Source organism: Rhodnius prolixus, unplaced genomic scaffold (assembly GCF_049639745.1).
Source record: "Rhodnius prolixus isolate KJV_2025 unplaced genomic scaffold, Rpr scaffold_3, whole genome shotgun sequence".
Taxonomy (NCBI): domain Eukaryota; kingdom Metazoa; phylum Arthropoda; class Insecta; order Hemiptera; family Reduviidae; genus Rhodnius; species Rhodnius prolixus.
In genome coordinates this window covers 51,210,851-51,227,629 of record NW_027411603.1, presented here as the reverse complement: position 1 = coordinate 51,227,629, position 16,779 = coordinate 51,210,851, and the positions used below count along the sequence as shown (strand labels likewise).

At 34.8% G+C, this 16,779-nt stretch overlaps 1 protein-coding gene across 1 annotated transcript in view; it reads right to left on the bottom strand.

Annotated features, from left to right (window-relative positions):
• Positions 1-202: 202 nt before the first annotated feature.
• The window catches only part of LOC141452745 (uncharacterized), a gene marked incomplete at its 5' end in the record, with an annotated part of 68,641 nt that continues 52,064 nt past the window's right edge, over positions 203-16,779 (bottom strand). The window contains 3 exons of the mRNA XM_074125144.1: positions 203-538; positions 644-742; positions 6,754-6,864. Coding sequence (XP_073981245.1) covers positions 284-538; positions 644-742; positions 6,754-6,864 — 465 coding nt within the window. The remainder of the gene's footprint in view (positions 539-643; positions 743-6,753; positions 6,865-16,779) is intronic.

Genomic DNA, 16,779 nt, shown 5'->3' with positions numbered 1-16,779 from the left:
TGCGTTTTGTCTTTCTCATATTAACTATAATTATTGCAACCAAATTTTAGGATAATAATTGAGGTAGATTCTCTCTTTTAAAATGCCATTTCGTGACAATGTGAGAATTTAATTTGGTTTTGAAACTGCAAGAAAATGAACAGGTTTAGAACCTTGAGTATTGCTTTTACACTCTTAAGTGTGAATGATCGATAACACAAGATTTCTTTTTGTTCAATATAAAATCTTTATTTAAACATTAATCGATAAATTCCCAGCGATAAACTAACATCGATCAATCCAGTCAATAGTGATGACCATGATGATGATGATGATGATGATGATGATGATGATATCCATAGACGGGAGAACGTTCGACTCTCTTCACTTCATCATTATGATTATCAGCTGTATAGTGTAACTCTCTGATGGTGTCGCCAGACTCGTTCAGAGTGTAATAACCTTTGACTACATCACCTTCCCTGGTCTCATGTTGACTGTTCATGTCGCCGGTATGTGGATCATGGACTTTGTATTCATAGTTGTAGTGGGGTACAGCCTGCGGAGGAATCGTTCCCGCAAGAATTAGTTCTGTTTTCTCTCTCTCTTACAATGATTAAAATTGGTTTAGTAATTACTGGAATTTTTAGGGTAAAATACTTACGTAGTAATCAACGTGTTTACCATAACCTCCAAGTCCTCCAGCCAGTCCGCCTCCAACATCAGCGGCTGCCACAGCGAATACGCCAACTATCACCAAACTCTGAAACCAAAACCCCCAATCACTAAATGCTCAGAGAATTTGATAACCAATCAGTATACACAACTAATCGTGCTAGGTAACATACTTGTACGCTGAACATATCGACTACAATTCTACTCACTGACCACTGGTGATAATTCCATGTAATTCTCATGTATTTATACATAAAAAATTCCACGTGTTATACACATCCTGTTATTAAAAACTGTTTACACGAATTCAACATTCAAAATCATGGAATGAACATTGTTTGGTTCTTTATGTTTGCCTTTCTAATCGAGAACGTAATAATAATAATAATAATTTTATTTGTGTAAACATTTGTTTTTACAAATAGAGTAAGGATCAGTACAAAATATAATACGTACTGATAATAGCATGGAGACAAAATAAGAATGTAAAATAAAAATCAACTTTGATTACAAAATAATAACAAAATCAAGGCTTTGATTACATAATTTTAAAAACTAAAGAAAAACATTATGTTGGAAAGAAAAACAAATAGATCAGAAAATCCTAGGTAATAAAAAGAAAAACATTTATAAGATAAACAAAAAGGAATACATAGAATGAATCTAATCAAACAGATCACGGAAAAATTGCCTATCGCTCCAATGGTTGGAGTCTATTTTGGTTGGCCCCCTTCTTAAAATTTATCAAAATAAACGCGAATGCACGATTTTCTTTTAAGGCAATTTTGTAAGGAACCTTTTAAATATTGATGTGAATACGTCTTTAAATTTTCTATCGTATGGAGGCAATCCAAAAAACCTAATGATAACAAAATCGGGGGATACAGTTTGGCATCATAGTTTCGAATCTATCGTCTCATCCAAAATTAAATTAGACCACTGGATAGCTAAAGGATCAAAGAATTCATTACGATAAGCGAGGACTGTGACGCATCGCGCGCGTTGGACGGGGAAGCGCCGCCATTTTGAGATCATTTTACTGCGTATCGAGATTTGCAAATGGTATAACTTTTAGAAGCTACGATGTTCGTTTAAGTTTTAATCGTCAGCTGTCGTCACAATCTATCGATTGTATATAAAACAGTGTAAAATAGTGACAGTGAATATAATAAGGTGTTAGAATAAAAAATATTATCAAAAATATATAATGTCGGCCTATACGCGTCGAAAAGCCAAATACAGAGATCGTATACGGTTGGGAAGGGCTTCTCAAGAACAATCGAATGGTAATAATAAAACACCATATGACCGAGTCAAGCTGTGCCGGGAACGTAAAAGAATGAATGCGGCCGAGCGGATCAACGACGGTGTCCCGTACATCTGCAGCTGGGGCGGTTGAAATTATGCAAGTGGATGATGAAATCGCTTCTACATCGACAACGGACTGTATAGACATAGATTGTGTTCGATCGTCGATTATGAAGACACATTGTTTCATCCTAAATACATAAATAAAAATATTTTATATAAAAAATATAACCCGTTACGTAAACGTATTCACGTACAACACACGGCCGTGTCCATGACACAGCCACACATTAATTTTTTTTTAAAGGAAATCGTTAAATTATTAAGGCAATCGATTTTCTTAAAATTTGGATTGTTATTGACATATTTTTAATCGAAATGCGTTTCCTCGGCAGAATCCTTGATGCACAAACTCACCTGGTGGCTGCAAATCAACACGAAAACTGCAACAAGCATAGACTGGACTTGGAACAGTTACAGCCCCCGCTAATTAAGAGAAACACTGCTGGCACTGTACTGGCTCTACAAGATGCTCCTTAAAGATCTCTTTTAGACCTGTCCAGTCTGGATTACTACTAAGCTAACGCACTGACTAAGGTTGCGTTCCACTAAGCGCTCACAATGATCACGCTCACGAACCACGAAAGGGTTTTGTCCCTTTCCACTTGTACTTGCGAGTGTTACAATCGAAAAACCCAAGTGGAATGGACTATTAGGGCGTTTTAACCGTTCATGTAAACATTACAAATGGCGACCTCGAAAATAAGTCAGAAGCTTGAAGAGGTTGTTTTTTAATTTTAACCCCGTTTATAAGCAGTTATAATAAACTTTAATAATTATTGGTAAAGTTGACTTATATTAAAAATATATATATAATTCAATTTTTATATTACATTTTCGTGGAGTACTTATAAAATTTACGTTTAAATAAAATTAAAATGTCTTTTGTGGCAACAGTAGGATATTTATTAATGCAACGTAATAATGCTTTAGAAAGTTCTTCATCTAGTTCCGATGAAGAGTGGAATGCAATTTTTCAAAATCGCAATGGTGAAAAGCGAAAACTTAGGCCACGCATTATTAACTATCAAAGTGTAATTGGTCGTTATTCAGTGATTTAATATGTAAAGGGATAAGTGATTTTTCATTTTATTACTTTTTTTTAGACTTCCGAGAAACACATTCAATTATTTACATTTCATTTATCTGATATAATTTTTTCGGTCGCCATCTTTGCTTTAAAAAATTGCGCCAAATTTCTGAACGCTCACTTCGACCTACAGCTCTTAAGGTGGGTGGGCGTTGTGAGCTTCGCGTGAGCAAAAATAATGACGTCATTAGTGACGTTTTCGCCACGACCACAACGACCGCGGTCTGTACGGCTGAAGGTACATTTTGATCGTTGTGAGCGCTTAGTGGAACGCACTGACTAAAAGACTTGATCAGCCTGGACAAATATACCGAGAACTGGACATTCAAGGCCATTCACACTCACATGACCAAAACTAACAGATCTTTTTCTTCCACATCTTCATTACCACCTTAGAGAGCCCTACAGCCTCAAGAGGACTGAAACCAAGATTGTGTCCAAGACCTTTGAAAAAAAACTGAACTCTTAGTGAGCTGGCCCATAGTTTGTAAGTATAAATACCTAAATTATAAACTACCGGATATGATACCTAAATAACAAAGGGGGAGAGCCTCGAGGAGCCTTTTCCGGGAAATAAAAGTTATAGATCGAAATGCGGCGTAATGAGAATACCAAGAATAGCCAAGGAAATCGTTGGTTCCGTTTACAAGGAAATCCTGAAAAATCGATTCAGTGAATTGAGACTTTGATGGCAGCTGATATGATCTTATCCAGGGACCATTGCCACCAATATACGAAATAACAATTCGGAAAATTCAGCGACTTCCTGTTCTTAGCAGATGTACGTACAAACCAATTTGCTGCAAACCACTTTTCAGCAGTATCACGGAAATGGAAAGCCTCGCAAGACTTTCTTTTACACACACAGACACACAAAAGCTGCTAGCATTCCATACTTAATGAAAAAAAAAATCCATGGATTCGTCTTCTATTAAATAACGCACAACTAAGTAGTCATTTGACCGGAAGTGGCACGTCATACTTAAAGTAACAATTCGGTCAGCTGATTTTCTTTCAACTTCCCTCAATATTGTAATACGTCCTTGAAGTGCCACTTCAGTGAGGGGAGAGAATTCAATAAGGGATACTCTTTCCGGTTGGTCGATTCTGGATTTATTTCCATGTGTAGAGAGAGGTCTCTTCTAGAGGTCGTCGCTTTGATGCACATCCTTAAATAAAAATATTTTTCTTTACTAGTAGCCTGGGAAAAAGGAAAAGATCAAAGGTAAAGGAAAAGTCTGCAGTGTACATACTCATATGATTTCCTCTTGATAAGAAATTTTCCAGTTTCTAACCCATCATTGGAACTCGGAGTTTTTTTTTTATTTTCCATGAACTGTCAGCCTCCGGACAGTGTTCTCTCGTTGTAGACAACAATTTCGTAAGCTGTAAAAAGCTTCTAGAAAAAAAAAAAAAAAATTCAAAGGGCCATCAGCTAGAGAATTGGAACTCAAGATCACCGCTGAACTAATTCCTTAAACATTTTAAAGAAATCAGCTTCCATGATGAGGGGTCTTTGAAGCATCATCTTTGATTACATAGACTTGTGCGTATTTGTCTGTCTGTTAACATCATAACTCAATACGGAAAAATCGGAAGTGTTTAAATTTTAATATTTGCTGACACAGTTTGGGCCCGGAAACGAGCTTTTTCGCTAATATCGGTTAATATAGTTCCGCTTTATTGAATTGTAATTAATAAAACATCATATTGTTCCTTTAAAATTTATCCTCCTCAATTTTCCCTATCGAACAATAAATTAACCCATTTAATTGTACAATTTCCACTAATTGCCGCCAATTTCCCGCTGATTTTGGCAATTTAATGGAATTAATATCCACAATATGGATGCAGATAAATTTAATTTAAAGCTAAAATAACAATTCACAGCTGGAGTGGACCAATACCTCTCTAATCTTCCGCCAATCTGAACTGCGGCAACACGACCACCAATTCAATATATCGATATTATGATTTGAGTAGAGACAGTGACAGTATTATTGGAATGCCACAAATTATTGTGATCGTTTTTACTATTGGTGCTAAAATGGATGTAACAAAATTAGGAAATATAACCTCCTAAGTGGTTAACATTAAATAAAAAATTGTGATATTACTGCTTATCCTCTAAATCTTCGACCCTTTTCGACTTTTACTCGAACGTACTTAACAGTGTACTCAGCAATCGTGAGCAAAATTATTTCCATCCGGGTTTCCCCGGAAATAGCCGTTTTTAGGTGCGGAAATACGTGAACAAAAACAAAACAAATTGCACAGGAAACTCGCACCTAAAATGTCCCGAAATAAAGTAATGTAAAGCTACATAACGTTTATCTTTCTTTCACTCGATATTAAAAGTACAACTTCTTTAGTCTTTGCTATTGTTCAGCCAGTTGTTTGCAAAGAACTTCACATTGGTGATTTTAATGCAACGTAATCTGTGTTGTTAGCGATGTGCTTCTAGCGGAAGTCTTGACGAACTATCCCCCGTCTTACAGGAACACTGATCTAAACTCGAATATACAGCTGCTGCTGATTCTCTTGAGACAGCTACAGGAAAAAATGAAGACAAGCGAATCTAGGAGGCCAAAAGACCGCTTTTCCTTAATTAATTTGGTCCCTTATCTGTCTGTTAAGCGCGAGCTTCCTGTCTAGAATTAGGGAGTGATACTTGATAGTTGCTGAACAAGACGTGCCGATCTCCACTTGAACAGAATTGCCACAATTTTTTTTTTGGACTGGACAATCTTCCTGCTGTTAAGGTATTTTATTCCAGCAAAGTATTCAGGAATGACTGGTATCCAGTGAACCCAATCTTCTAGGTTCATGTTAAGAAAAACATCTTAAGATGGAGTGCCTTAGATGGGAGTGGAGTATCTTTATTGGATGAATGCGAATAGAGTTGTGTGTGAAGGAAGGGGATAGGGGAATGTATCTGTTTAGGTGCTTCAAGGAAATGTTTTCTGGAGCAGGGCTAAGCCTTGGGAGTCCTGGATGGCTACCCACCTTTGAATTAGGAATTAGGAGGTTAAAGAAACGTTCAAGGTACTTCGGGGAAGTAACTTAGGCTCTCTACCAAGATCAAACCCAAGGATCGTGAGTTAGTTCGATGGGAGTTCCGTTTTTCCAGCTCATGAGCTGAGGAAAGTTTACGAGGTGACCTCGCACATTGTGAAAATTAGCTTTACAAATTCCATATTACTTTTTTTTTATTTTTTTATATCAAAATCATTATTTAAACATTAATCGGTAAATTCCCAGCGATAAAACTAATCAATTGATCAATCCAATCAATGATGACCATGATGATGATGATAACCATAGACGGGAGCATGATGAGCATGACCGATTCTCTTCACTTCAGCATTGAACCCATTATGTTTATCGGCGGTATAGTGTACCTCTCTGATGGTACCGTCAGACTCGTGCAGAGTGTAATAGCCTTTGACTACGTCACCTTCCCTGGTCTCATGTTGACTCTTCATGTCGCCGGTATGTGGATCGTGGACTTTGTATTCATAGTTGTAGTGGGGTACAGCCTGCGGGAGAATTGTCCCGCAAGAATTAGTTCTGTTTTCTCTCTCTTACAATGATTAAAATTGGTTTTGTAATAACTGGAATTTTTAGGGTAAAATACTTACGTAATAATCCACGTGCTTGCCATAACCTCCAAGTCCTCCAGCCAGTCCGCCTCCAAAGCCGCCTCCAACATCAGCGGCTGCCACGGCGAATACGCCAACTATCACCAAACTCTGAAACCAAAACCCCAATCACTAAATGCTCAGAGAATTGATAACCAATCAGTATACACAACTAATCATGCTAGGTAACATACTTGTACGCTGAACATATCGACTACAGTTCTACTCACTGACCACTGGTGATAATTCCATGTTACTCCCATGTATTTATACATAAAATTCCATGTGTTATACACATCCTTTATTTCATAATCTTATTTTTTTACGGTCAGATTCCTGGGATCAATTTCAAGTTTAATTAAATTCATAATAACAAGAATTATGCATAAAAATTTCCTTAATTACCCTACCAATATTTTTTAATTTCCTAATATTTCAATTAATCGATTTGTATTTCAAAAGAGGGAGTATTGCGTTAATGTCGTATTTTGGAAGTGTTGGGATAGAGAGGAAGATCAGCTGTATACAGGTTGTAGAGGAGTGGAAAGAGAATTCCTCACTCGTGGAACCCCTGCAACGATTGGGTAAATTGCAGAGGAGAAACAGCCTCCTGGATAACTTGAAAGAAGAACGCCGATAAGGAGGAATTAGGGACAAGGTAGAGTAGGTTCTGAGCTGAGCCGGAAGGCGTTAAAGCCACACTTTGTCGCATACCTGGAAGACATCCAGAAAACTTCCCTGGCAATATTTTATTATTTTTTGAAACCTTCATTACCCTCACAGATCTACAGATATGACGGAGATTCTGAGATTTTAGAATTCCTATGAAACTTATTGTCGCGACAAAATGGTGTCAGCTCTACCACTAAATATACTTAGGACCAGTCCTACATCATTTTTTTTTATTAATTTAGAAAAGAATTTAGCCAACAGCGAACTCCAGGAATTCGTGACAGTATATTCACATAATATTTTTTCCCAGAAATTGCCTCAAACTGGAAAAGTGGCCTGGTTTATTAAGTGGGAAGAATGGGATAAAAAAGAAATCCGGCTTAATGAAATTCTAGGTAAGTGGGTCACTCCAGCAAGATGGGTTCTAACCCAATAATTTTGTTTATTAAATACCATTTTACTGTTATATTAAATTCCAGCTCCAGAAAACGTTCCCCTTTTATGATGGAACTTCATTTCAGGATATATGTTTTTCTTCTTTTATTTTTCGCATTAATTTTCTTTTGGAAAATTTTCTTTTACTTCCTCCAATCCCTTTTAAATGGAAATTTGGTTTTCCTGCTGATTTTGCTAGTCTCCGTTTCCGCCGGAAACACGCTGAATCCTAAGACTTCCTCTTATCGTACTGAATAAATATGTCTGTCCTCACACCTTTCTAGAAACGCCCTAAAAGTAATTTTTCTATAGAATTCTATAGAGACTAGCTAAGTGATGATCGTAATGAATTAACACGCGGAGATCTAGGGCTCGCATCCAGCTGATGGTCCTTAGATTTTTTTTTTTTTTAAATATATTGTACAAGTTCATTTTAAGACGGCTCAAATGTATTTCATGCTTAAACGGTTAATCTGAGTGAAAAATGGTAGAGGAAAAATTTGTTGCCCGTCACCTCTAGTTTCAGAATGTGTAACTTGATTTTTAGATTCCTATCCGCGTTGCCTCCTCAGATACAGAGAGCAGTTGATAACCTCCTGGCTAACCTGGCTTGCGAGCCAGGCACAGTACATGCTTCACAAGTTGAGTAAAGTGCATTATTTGATAAATTAAGGAATCTAATTTGATCCTTTACATGAAAGATATTGATCACTTAAGTATGTGACAGGAGATTTCCAATTTTTTTTGGATAATTAAACGCAACTCTCCCAAAATTACCAAATAATTATTAAACCTTGCAGAGTTGGGCAAAAATTTAATCAATTAAAAAACAATTGAATTAAACAGAAATTTAATTTTAATCATGATTAAAATTAAAAAAATTTAATCGGCCAAAATTAGTTGATTAAAATTAAATTCACTTTTAATTTAATCGCAATTTAATCAATTAAAATTTTTAATCATAACTAAAAATTAAGATTAAAATTAAAATTAAATAATCAGAATTTTAATTGATTGAATTAAATTCCAAATTTAGTTTTAATCACTTTGGACGATTAAATTTTTTAATTTAATCAAAATATGAGAGATTAAATTTTTAAAACCAAACATTGCCAACGGTTAAACCAGAATCGGACCAAAGCATCTTTATTCCGCCTAGCTGGTGCCTCTTCTCTATCAATATTATCACCTTTCCCAAACTTGGCACCTTCATTCTACCCATCTGGTGTCTCATCTATACCATGTTGGTGACTCTCAAGACTTACATAGGACCACCTTACACTCACATTTAACCATGTTTACCACTCACTATACTTAGATAGGACCACCTTACACTCACATTTAACCATGTTTACCACTCACTATACTTAGATAGGACTACCTTACACTCACATTTAACCTAGTTAGCGACTCAATAGACTTATGAACAGGGTGACCAGAGTTATGTGTTCCACCCACTTTTTTTTTTAAACGGCGGGAAATTTCAAAAAAATAGAAAACACGTATTTAATCAAATCTAGTTTTTTTCAGTAATTGACCCATTATTTAAACCCCAATTTCCCCAGATACAGTATCTAAGTTTTTTTTTCAAATGGAACAAACCAGATCTAGGCAGGCTAGAGCTATTCGATATTCCAGATCTTCGATTGAAGCCAAGGGATTAAGGTTACTGTACACTTTATTTTTTAGATATCCCCTCTGAAAATAGTCTATTGGGGTTAAATCCGTAGTTCGAGGTCAAAATCGAGCTCTTCTTGAACCGGATGATAACTGGGGATGAAAAGTAGATTACCTACGAAAACATCTTAAGGAAAAGGACATATTGTGAACCCGGAAAACCTAGCCCTCCCACCTGTAAATTTAATTTCACTCTGAATAAGAGAATGTTGTGTATATAGTGGGACATTCCAGGACCTACACATTATGAGCTTTTAAAACCGAACGAAAAGCTAAATTCGGAGAAGTATTGTTAGCAAATACATAATTTAAAGACAGCAGTCCAAGCAAAAAGGCCGGCGATGTTCAATAGGAAGAACATCATACTGCATCACGATAATGCCAGGCCAAATGCTGCTTTAAAGACTCGTCTAAAAATTGCAGAACAAGGCAGGAAAATTCTGTCGCATCCACCATATTCCCCAAACATAGCACCCTCCGACTATCACTTGTTTTTGTCTTTACAAAATTTGTTGAAGGGCGAAACATTTAAAAATGAAGTAGATATCAAACAAGTACTGGTTCAATTTCACGCATCAAAAAATAATACATTTTTCAAAAATGAAATACATAAATTGCGCTCACGCTGGCGAGTAATCATTTCTCTTATACACTATGTTTTTCTCAATTATAAACTATAGTTATTTTGTGCACAGATCTAAAAAGGTAGAAGATATAAAGGGTTGAAAAGTTTTTGGGTCATGAAATTCTGTACAATTATGGCCGTTCTATATCTTCCACTGTGAACCACATATTGATATGAAATTTTGTTCTCTTGTACACTTTGTTTTTCTCAATTATAAACTATAGACATTTTGTGCACAGATCTAAAAAGGTAGAAGATATAAAGGGTTGAAAATTTTTTGGGTCATGAAATTCTGTAAAATTATGGCCGTTCTATATCTTCCACTGTGAACCACGTATTGATATGGAAATTTGTTCTCTTGTACACTTTGTTTTTCTCAATTATAAACTATAGTCATTTTGTGCACAGATCTAAAAAGGTAGAAGATATAAAGGGTTGAAAATTTTTTGGGTCATGAAATTCTGTAAAATTATAGCCGTTCTATATCTTCCACTGTGAACCACGTATTGATATGGAAATTTGTTCTCTTGTACACTTTGTTTTTCTCAATTATAAACTATAGTCATTTTGTGCACAGATCTAAAAAGGTAGAAGATATAAAGGGTTGAAAAGTTTTTGGGTCATGAAATTCTGTACAATTATGGCCGTTCTATATCTTCCACTGTGAACCACGTATTGACATGGAATTTTGTTCTCTTGTACCCTTTGTTTTTCTCAATTATAAACTATAGTCATTTTGTGCACAGATCTAAAAAGGTAGAAGATATAAAGGGTTGAAAATTTTTTGGGTCATGAAATTCTGTAAAATTATGGCCGTTCTATATTTCCCACCGTGAACCACGTATTCGTATGAAATTTTGTTCTCTTGTACACTTTGTTTTTCTCAATTATAAACTATAGTTATTTTGTGCACAGATCTATAAAGATAGAAGATATAAAGGGTTGAAAATTTTTTGGGTCATGAAATTCTGTAAAATTAAGGCCGTTCTATATCTCCCACCGTGAACCACGTATTCGTATGAAATTTTGTTCTCTTGTACACTTTGTTTTTCTCAATTATAAACTATAGTTATTTTGTGCACAGATCTATAAATGTAGAAGATATAAAGGGTTGAACATTTTTTGGGTCATAAAATTCTGTAAAATTATGGCCGTTCTATATCTCCCACCGTGAACCACGTATTCGTATAAAAAATTTTGTTCTCTTGTACACTTTGTTTTTCTCAATTATAAACTATAGTTATTTTGTGCACAGATCTATAAATGTAGAAGATATAAAGGGTTGAAAATATTTTGGGTCATGAAATTCTGTAAAATTATGGCCGTTCTATATCTTCCACTGTGAACCACGTATTCGTATGAAATTTTGTTCTCTTGTACACCTTGTTTTTCTCAATTATAAACTATAGTTATTTTGTGCACAGATCTATAAAAGGTAGAAGATATAAAGGGTTGAAAATTTTTTGGGTCATGAAATTCTGTAAAATTATGGCCGTTCTATATCTCCCACCGTGAACCACGTATTCGTATGAAATTTTGTTCTCTTGTACACTTTGTTTTTCTCAATTATAAACTATAGTTATTTTGCGCACAGATCTAAAAAGGTAGAAGATATAAAGGGTTGAAAAGTTTTTGGGTCATGAAATTCTGTACAATTATGGCCGTTCTATATCTTCCACTGTGAACCACGTATTGACATGGAATTTTGTTCTCTTGTACACTTTGTTTTTCTCAATTATAAACTATAGTCATTTTGTGCACAGATCTAAAAAGGTAGAAGATATAAAGGGTTGAAAATTTTTTGGGTCATGAAATTCTGTAAAATTATGGCCGTTCTATATTTCCCACCGTGAACCACGTATTCGTATGAAATTTTGTTCTCTTGTACACTTTGTTTTTCTCAATTATAAACTATAGTTATTTAGTGCACAGATCTATAAATGTAGAAGATATAAAGGGTTGAAAATTTTTTGGATCATGAAATTCTGTAAAATTATGGCCGTTCTATATCTTCCACTGTGAACCACGTATTGACATGGAAATTTGTTCTCTTGTACACTTTGTTTTTCTCAATTATAAACTATAGTCATTTTGTGCACAGATCTAAAAAGGTAGAAGATATAAAGGGTTGAAAATTTTTTGGGTCATGAAATTCTGTAAAATTATGGCCGTTCTATATCTCCCACCGTGAACCACGTATTCGTATGAAATTTTGTTCTCTTGTACACTTTGTTTTTCTCAGTTATAAACTATATTTATTTTGTGCACAGATCTATAAATGTAGAAGATATAATGGGTTGAAAATTTTTTGGGTCATGAAATTTTGTAAAATTGTGGCCGTTCTATATCTCCCACTGTGGACCACGTATTGATATGGAATTTTGTTCTCTTATACACTTTGTTTTTCTCAATTATAAACTATAGTTATTTTGTGCACAGATCTAAAAGGGTAGAAGATATAAAGGGTTGAAAATTTTTTGGGTCATGAAATTCGGTAAAATTATGGCCGTTCTATATCTCCCACTGTGGACCACGTATTGATATGGAATTTTGTTCTCTTATACACTTTGTTTTTCTCAATTATAAACTATAGTTATTTGGTGCATAGATCTATAAATGTAGAAGATATAAAGGGTTGAAAATTTTTTGGGTCATGAAATTCTGTAAAATTATGGCCGTTCTATATCTTCCACTGTGAACCACGTATTGATATGGAATTTTGTTCTCTTGTATACTTTGTTTTTCTCAATTATAAACTATAGTTATTTTGTGCACAGATCTATAAATGTAGAAGATAGAAAGGGTTGAAAATTTTTTGGGTCATGAAATTTTGTAAAGTTGTGGCCGTTCTATATCTCCCACTGTGGACCACGTATTGATATGGAATTTTGTTCTTTTATACACTTTGTTTTTCTCAATTATAAACTATAGTTATTTTGTGCACAGATCTATAAATGTAGAAGATATAAAGGGTTGAAAATTTTTTGGGTCATGAAATTTTGTAAAATTGTGGCCGTTCTATATCTCCCACTGTGGACCACGTATTGATATGGAATTTTGTTCTTTTATACACTTTCTTTTTCTCAATTATAAACTATAGTTATTTTGTGCACAGATCTAAAAAGGTAGAAGATATAAAGGGTTGAAAATTTTTTGGGTCATGAAATTCGGTAAAACTGTGGCCGTTCTATATCTCCTACTGTGAACCACGTATTGATATGGAATTTTATTCTCTTATACACTTTGTTTTTCTCAGTTATAAACTATAGTTATTTGGTGCATAGATCTAAAAAGGTAGAAGATATAAAGGGTTGAAAATTTTTTGGGTCATGAAATTCTGTAAAATTGTGGCCGTTCTATATCTCCCACTGTGAACCACGTATTGATATGAAATTTTGTTCTCTTGTACACTTTGTTTTTCTCAATTATAATCTATAATTATTTTGTGCAGAGATCTAAAAAGGTAGAAGATATAAAGTGTTGAAAATTTTTTGGGTCATGAAATTCTGTAAAATTATGGCCGTTCTATAACTCCCACTGCGAACCATGTATTCGTGTGAAATTTTGTTCTCATTCACTTTATTTAATGTTAGTGTTCCGCGAGAAAAATATATATATATATACATATAATTGTGTTCCGCGTCTATGAAAAGGTTAAGAACCACTGGTCTAGAGACTCGTGAAGAAGTCCAAGTCTATAAAAATTAACTGAAAAATATTTACTGAAGACGCTCAGAAAAAGGGCCTCGCCAAAACGTGGTTCGAACCATTGGTTGAAAAGCCATAAAAGTGGATGATTAAATTAGTTTGATTAACGATTGAAATTGAACTAATTCGGTGATTAAAATTAAAGTTCAATTTAATTCTCAGATTTAATCATAGTTTGATTAAATTAGTTCGATTAACGATTAAATCTGAAATTTAATTGATTAAATAATTGCCATATGATTAAAATTACGATTAAATTCGCCGATTAAATTCTGATTAAAATTAAAAATAAATTTAATCAATTGAAAAATTTAATCAATTAAATTTAGAATTTAATTTGTTTTTTAATCAGTGCCCCAACTTTGCCTTCTTGTTTGTAACAGATGTAAAATTAATTTTTAGCCATTTTGTGTATGCTTGAGAACATCTAAAGCCCTTAACATTTGATTTTTCTTAGAAAATCACTCGGAAGACTATTTATTTCCCGATATTAAGAAAAATACTAGCTTCACTGCCTTGGCAATATTTTTAGTAGAAAGGGGATGAAAAAATACATAAGAATGACCTATCGCGTGCTCTTCTTTCTCTTTGATAAAGGGAAATTGAAATATGATTAATAAATACCAGATTTTGAAATGGCCTAGCACCTTTTAATTTTGAAGATATCGAATTGCGGTTTCCGGTTTCTTTCATAACTTTTTTGCACTCTTTAAAACTGTTTATATGAAAATGGGGGTCAACTGCGAACCCTCACTTTTGGTCGCGCGTCAGCCGCGTATGCAGGCAGGAATCTAAAATCAAGTCGCATACTCTGAAACTAGAGGTGACGGGCAACAAATTTTTCCTTTACCATTTTTTGCTCAGATTAACCGTTTGAGCATGAAATGCATTTGAGCCGTCTTAAAATGAACACCCTGTATAATAATAAAAAACCTTAAAATATTTTTGGTAACCTAGGCGATATAAACATCGTTTCATTTTGGAATTGCTCCACTCTAATAATTTCTCGTTATTTTCTGGTCTGTGTAAACATAATTATTATATTATACAAGATTTTGTTACATTATGTAACATTTCTTGAAAGGGGATTTTAAGTCAGTCCAGTTACTTCATTGCTTTAAAAATAAATTAATATATTTTATGGAGAAATTCAATGCTACATTAATTCTAATCATGGCAATATGTTAGCGTGACTCCCTTCTATTTAGTGGGAAATAATGAGTTTTCAATTTCCGGCGCGTATTAATAAGATTGAACGTACAGAACAAACTGACTCTATACAAGACACTGCTAAGATCCATCTGGAGCTGAGCTGTGGGGTTCTGCGAAACCTTCCAACATCCAAAGAATCCAATTCTTTCAATCTAAAGTCTTTCGGCATATCGTCAACGCTCTCCTTATTATGTATCCAATTTCAGCCCTCCACACAGTCCTCAATATCCCCTTTTTTGTCAATGACCTAATCCATTCTCAGCTTCCTTAATTTTTATATAATAGCCTAACCATACATCCCAAGGCACAAGCCTTATCCACCCACAACAACCTATCGTGACAGTCCTTGAAAGAAGACGTTGGCCCCGCCAACTTTTTACCAATTTCCTAAACTTCCTTCCAACCTCTAGAGAGTTCCAGAGCATTGGCTGGTGGCCCCTCTCAGCATGCCTTCCCGATTGTGGCGCTGGATCCTCCAGGATTCAGCCTACAATCTGTGCATAATTCAATTAAGCACACATTTACTTGATGTATAAAGGGTTGTAAATAAATAAATTTAAAAAAAAATTAATAAGATTGTTTCTTGCATGAGATTTGTGTCCCGATTTAGAGCTTAAAAAAAGAAGCTATATTGTGTAGAAGTTTGGAGTCCAACATTATTACTCGGGGAAAGTCACAGGAAAAAAATTAAAATCACCTGGAATAAGCTGCAGGGTAATATTAAATCGCAATGTGTTCTCCTCGTTACAGAAAACACTATAAACAGGACAGAGAGCTGTAAGAAGCTCCTAGGAAGAGATCAGCTAAGGGTCAGCAGGTGGATTCGAACCTGGGGTCCTCTGCGTGGGAATCCAATACGCTAATTTCGTAGCTTTACCCTTCCCTACATATAGAAAATTAAATGCATTCCGGAATTCTAATTTTGATGGACATCCTGTACCGGAAGTACTATTTAGTGGGTTAGACTTCTTTTTTTGAGCCTTTTTTTTTTTTTAGGAAAAATCGTTCCTTAGATTTGATTTTTTTTTCGCTTCAAATTTGGAACTTTAGTCACATATCTAATCTAAAATTATCATGACTTGTAAAGTACCGTAGTTATACCGGAAATGGTACTTTGAACAAACTGAATCAAGCTCGGGAAAAATCTTTTAAATAAAAACAGTTTCCCAAACCAGAGCTCAATAAAGGCATGAAGTTGAAAGAAAATCCAAACATCTTGATAAAAAGTAAAAAGAAAAAATAAAATAAAATTGTAAGAAAAACCTTCAGAATCGGAACCAAAAAAAGTCAAGTGAGTGGTCAGAATGATTAACCAACAAGTGTTTTAGCGGTGTTTATAACTCGGTAAGCAGCATGGTGGTTAGTAGAAATGTTAAGTTCCATTGTGTGCACTGAACCGATGAAGTTAGGGACCGCAGCATTTATAAACTTAGCCTGTATAAAGTTGGTGGTGGTGGGGGGTTTAGGAAGGAAAGTGAACAGTTTGTCACTGTTAGGTTAGCCTGACATGGCGGCCATTTAAAAAAAAAAAAAAAAAAAAATGGTGTCTGTTCCAGTTTTAACCTTATAACAGCATCAAGCTGACCGAATGACAAACAGCAATACCAGAACTTTACTGCAAAGGAATTCTTCAATGGGACGAAGTCTATTCATTGTCTGTGTAATTGTGCATGCTGTAATAAAGCTGTTCTTATGTA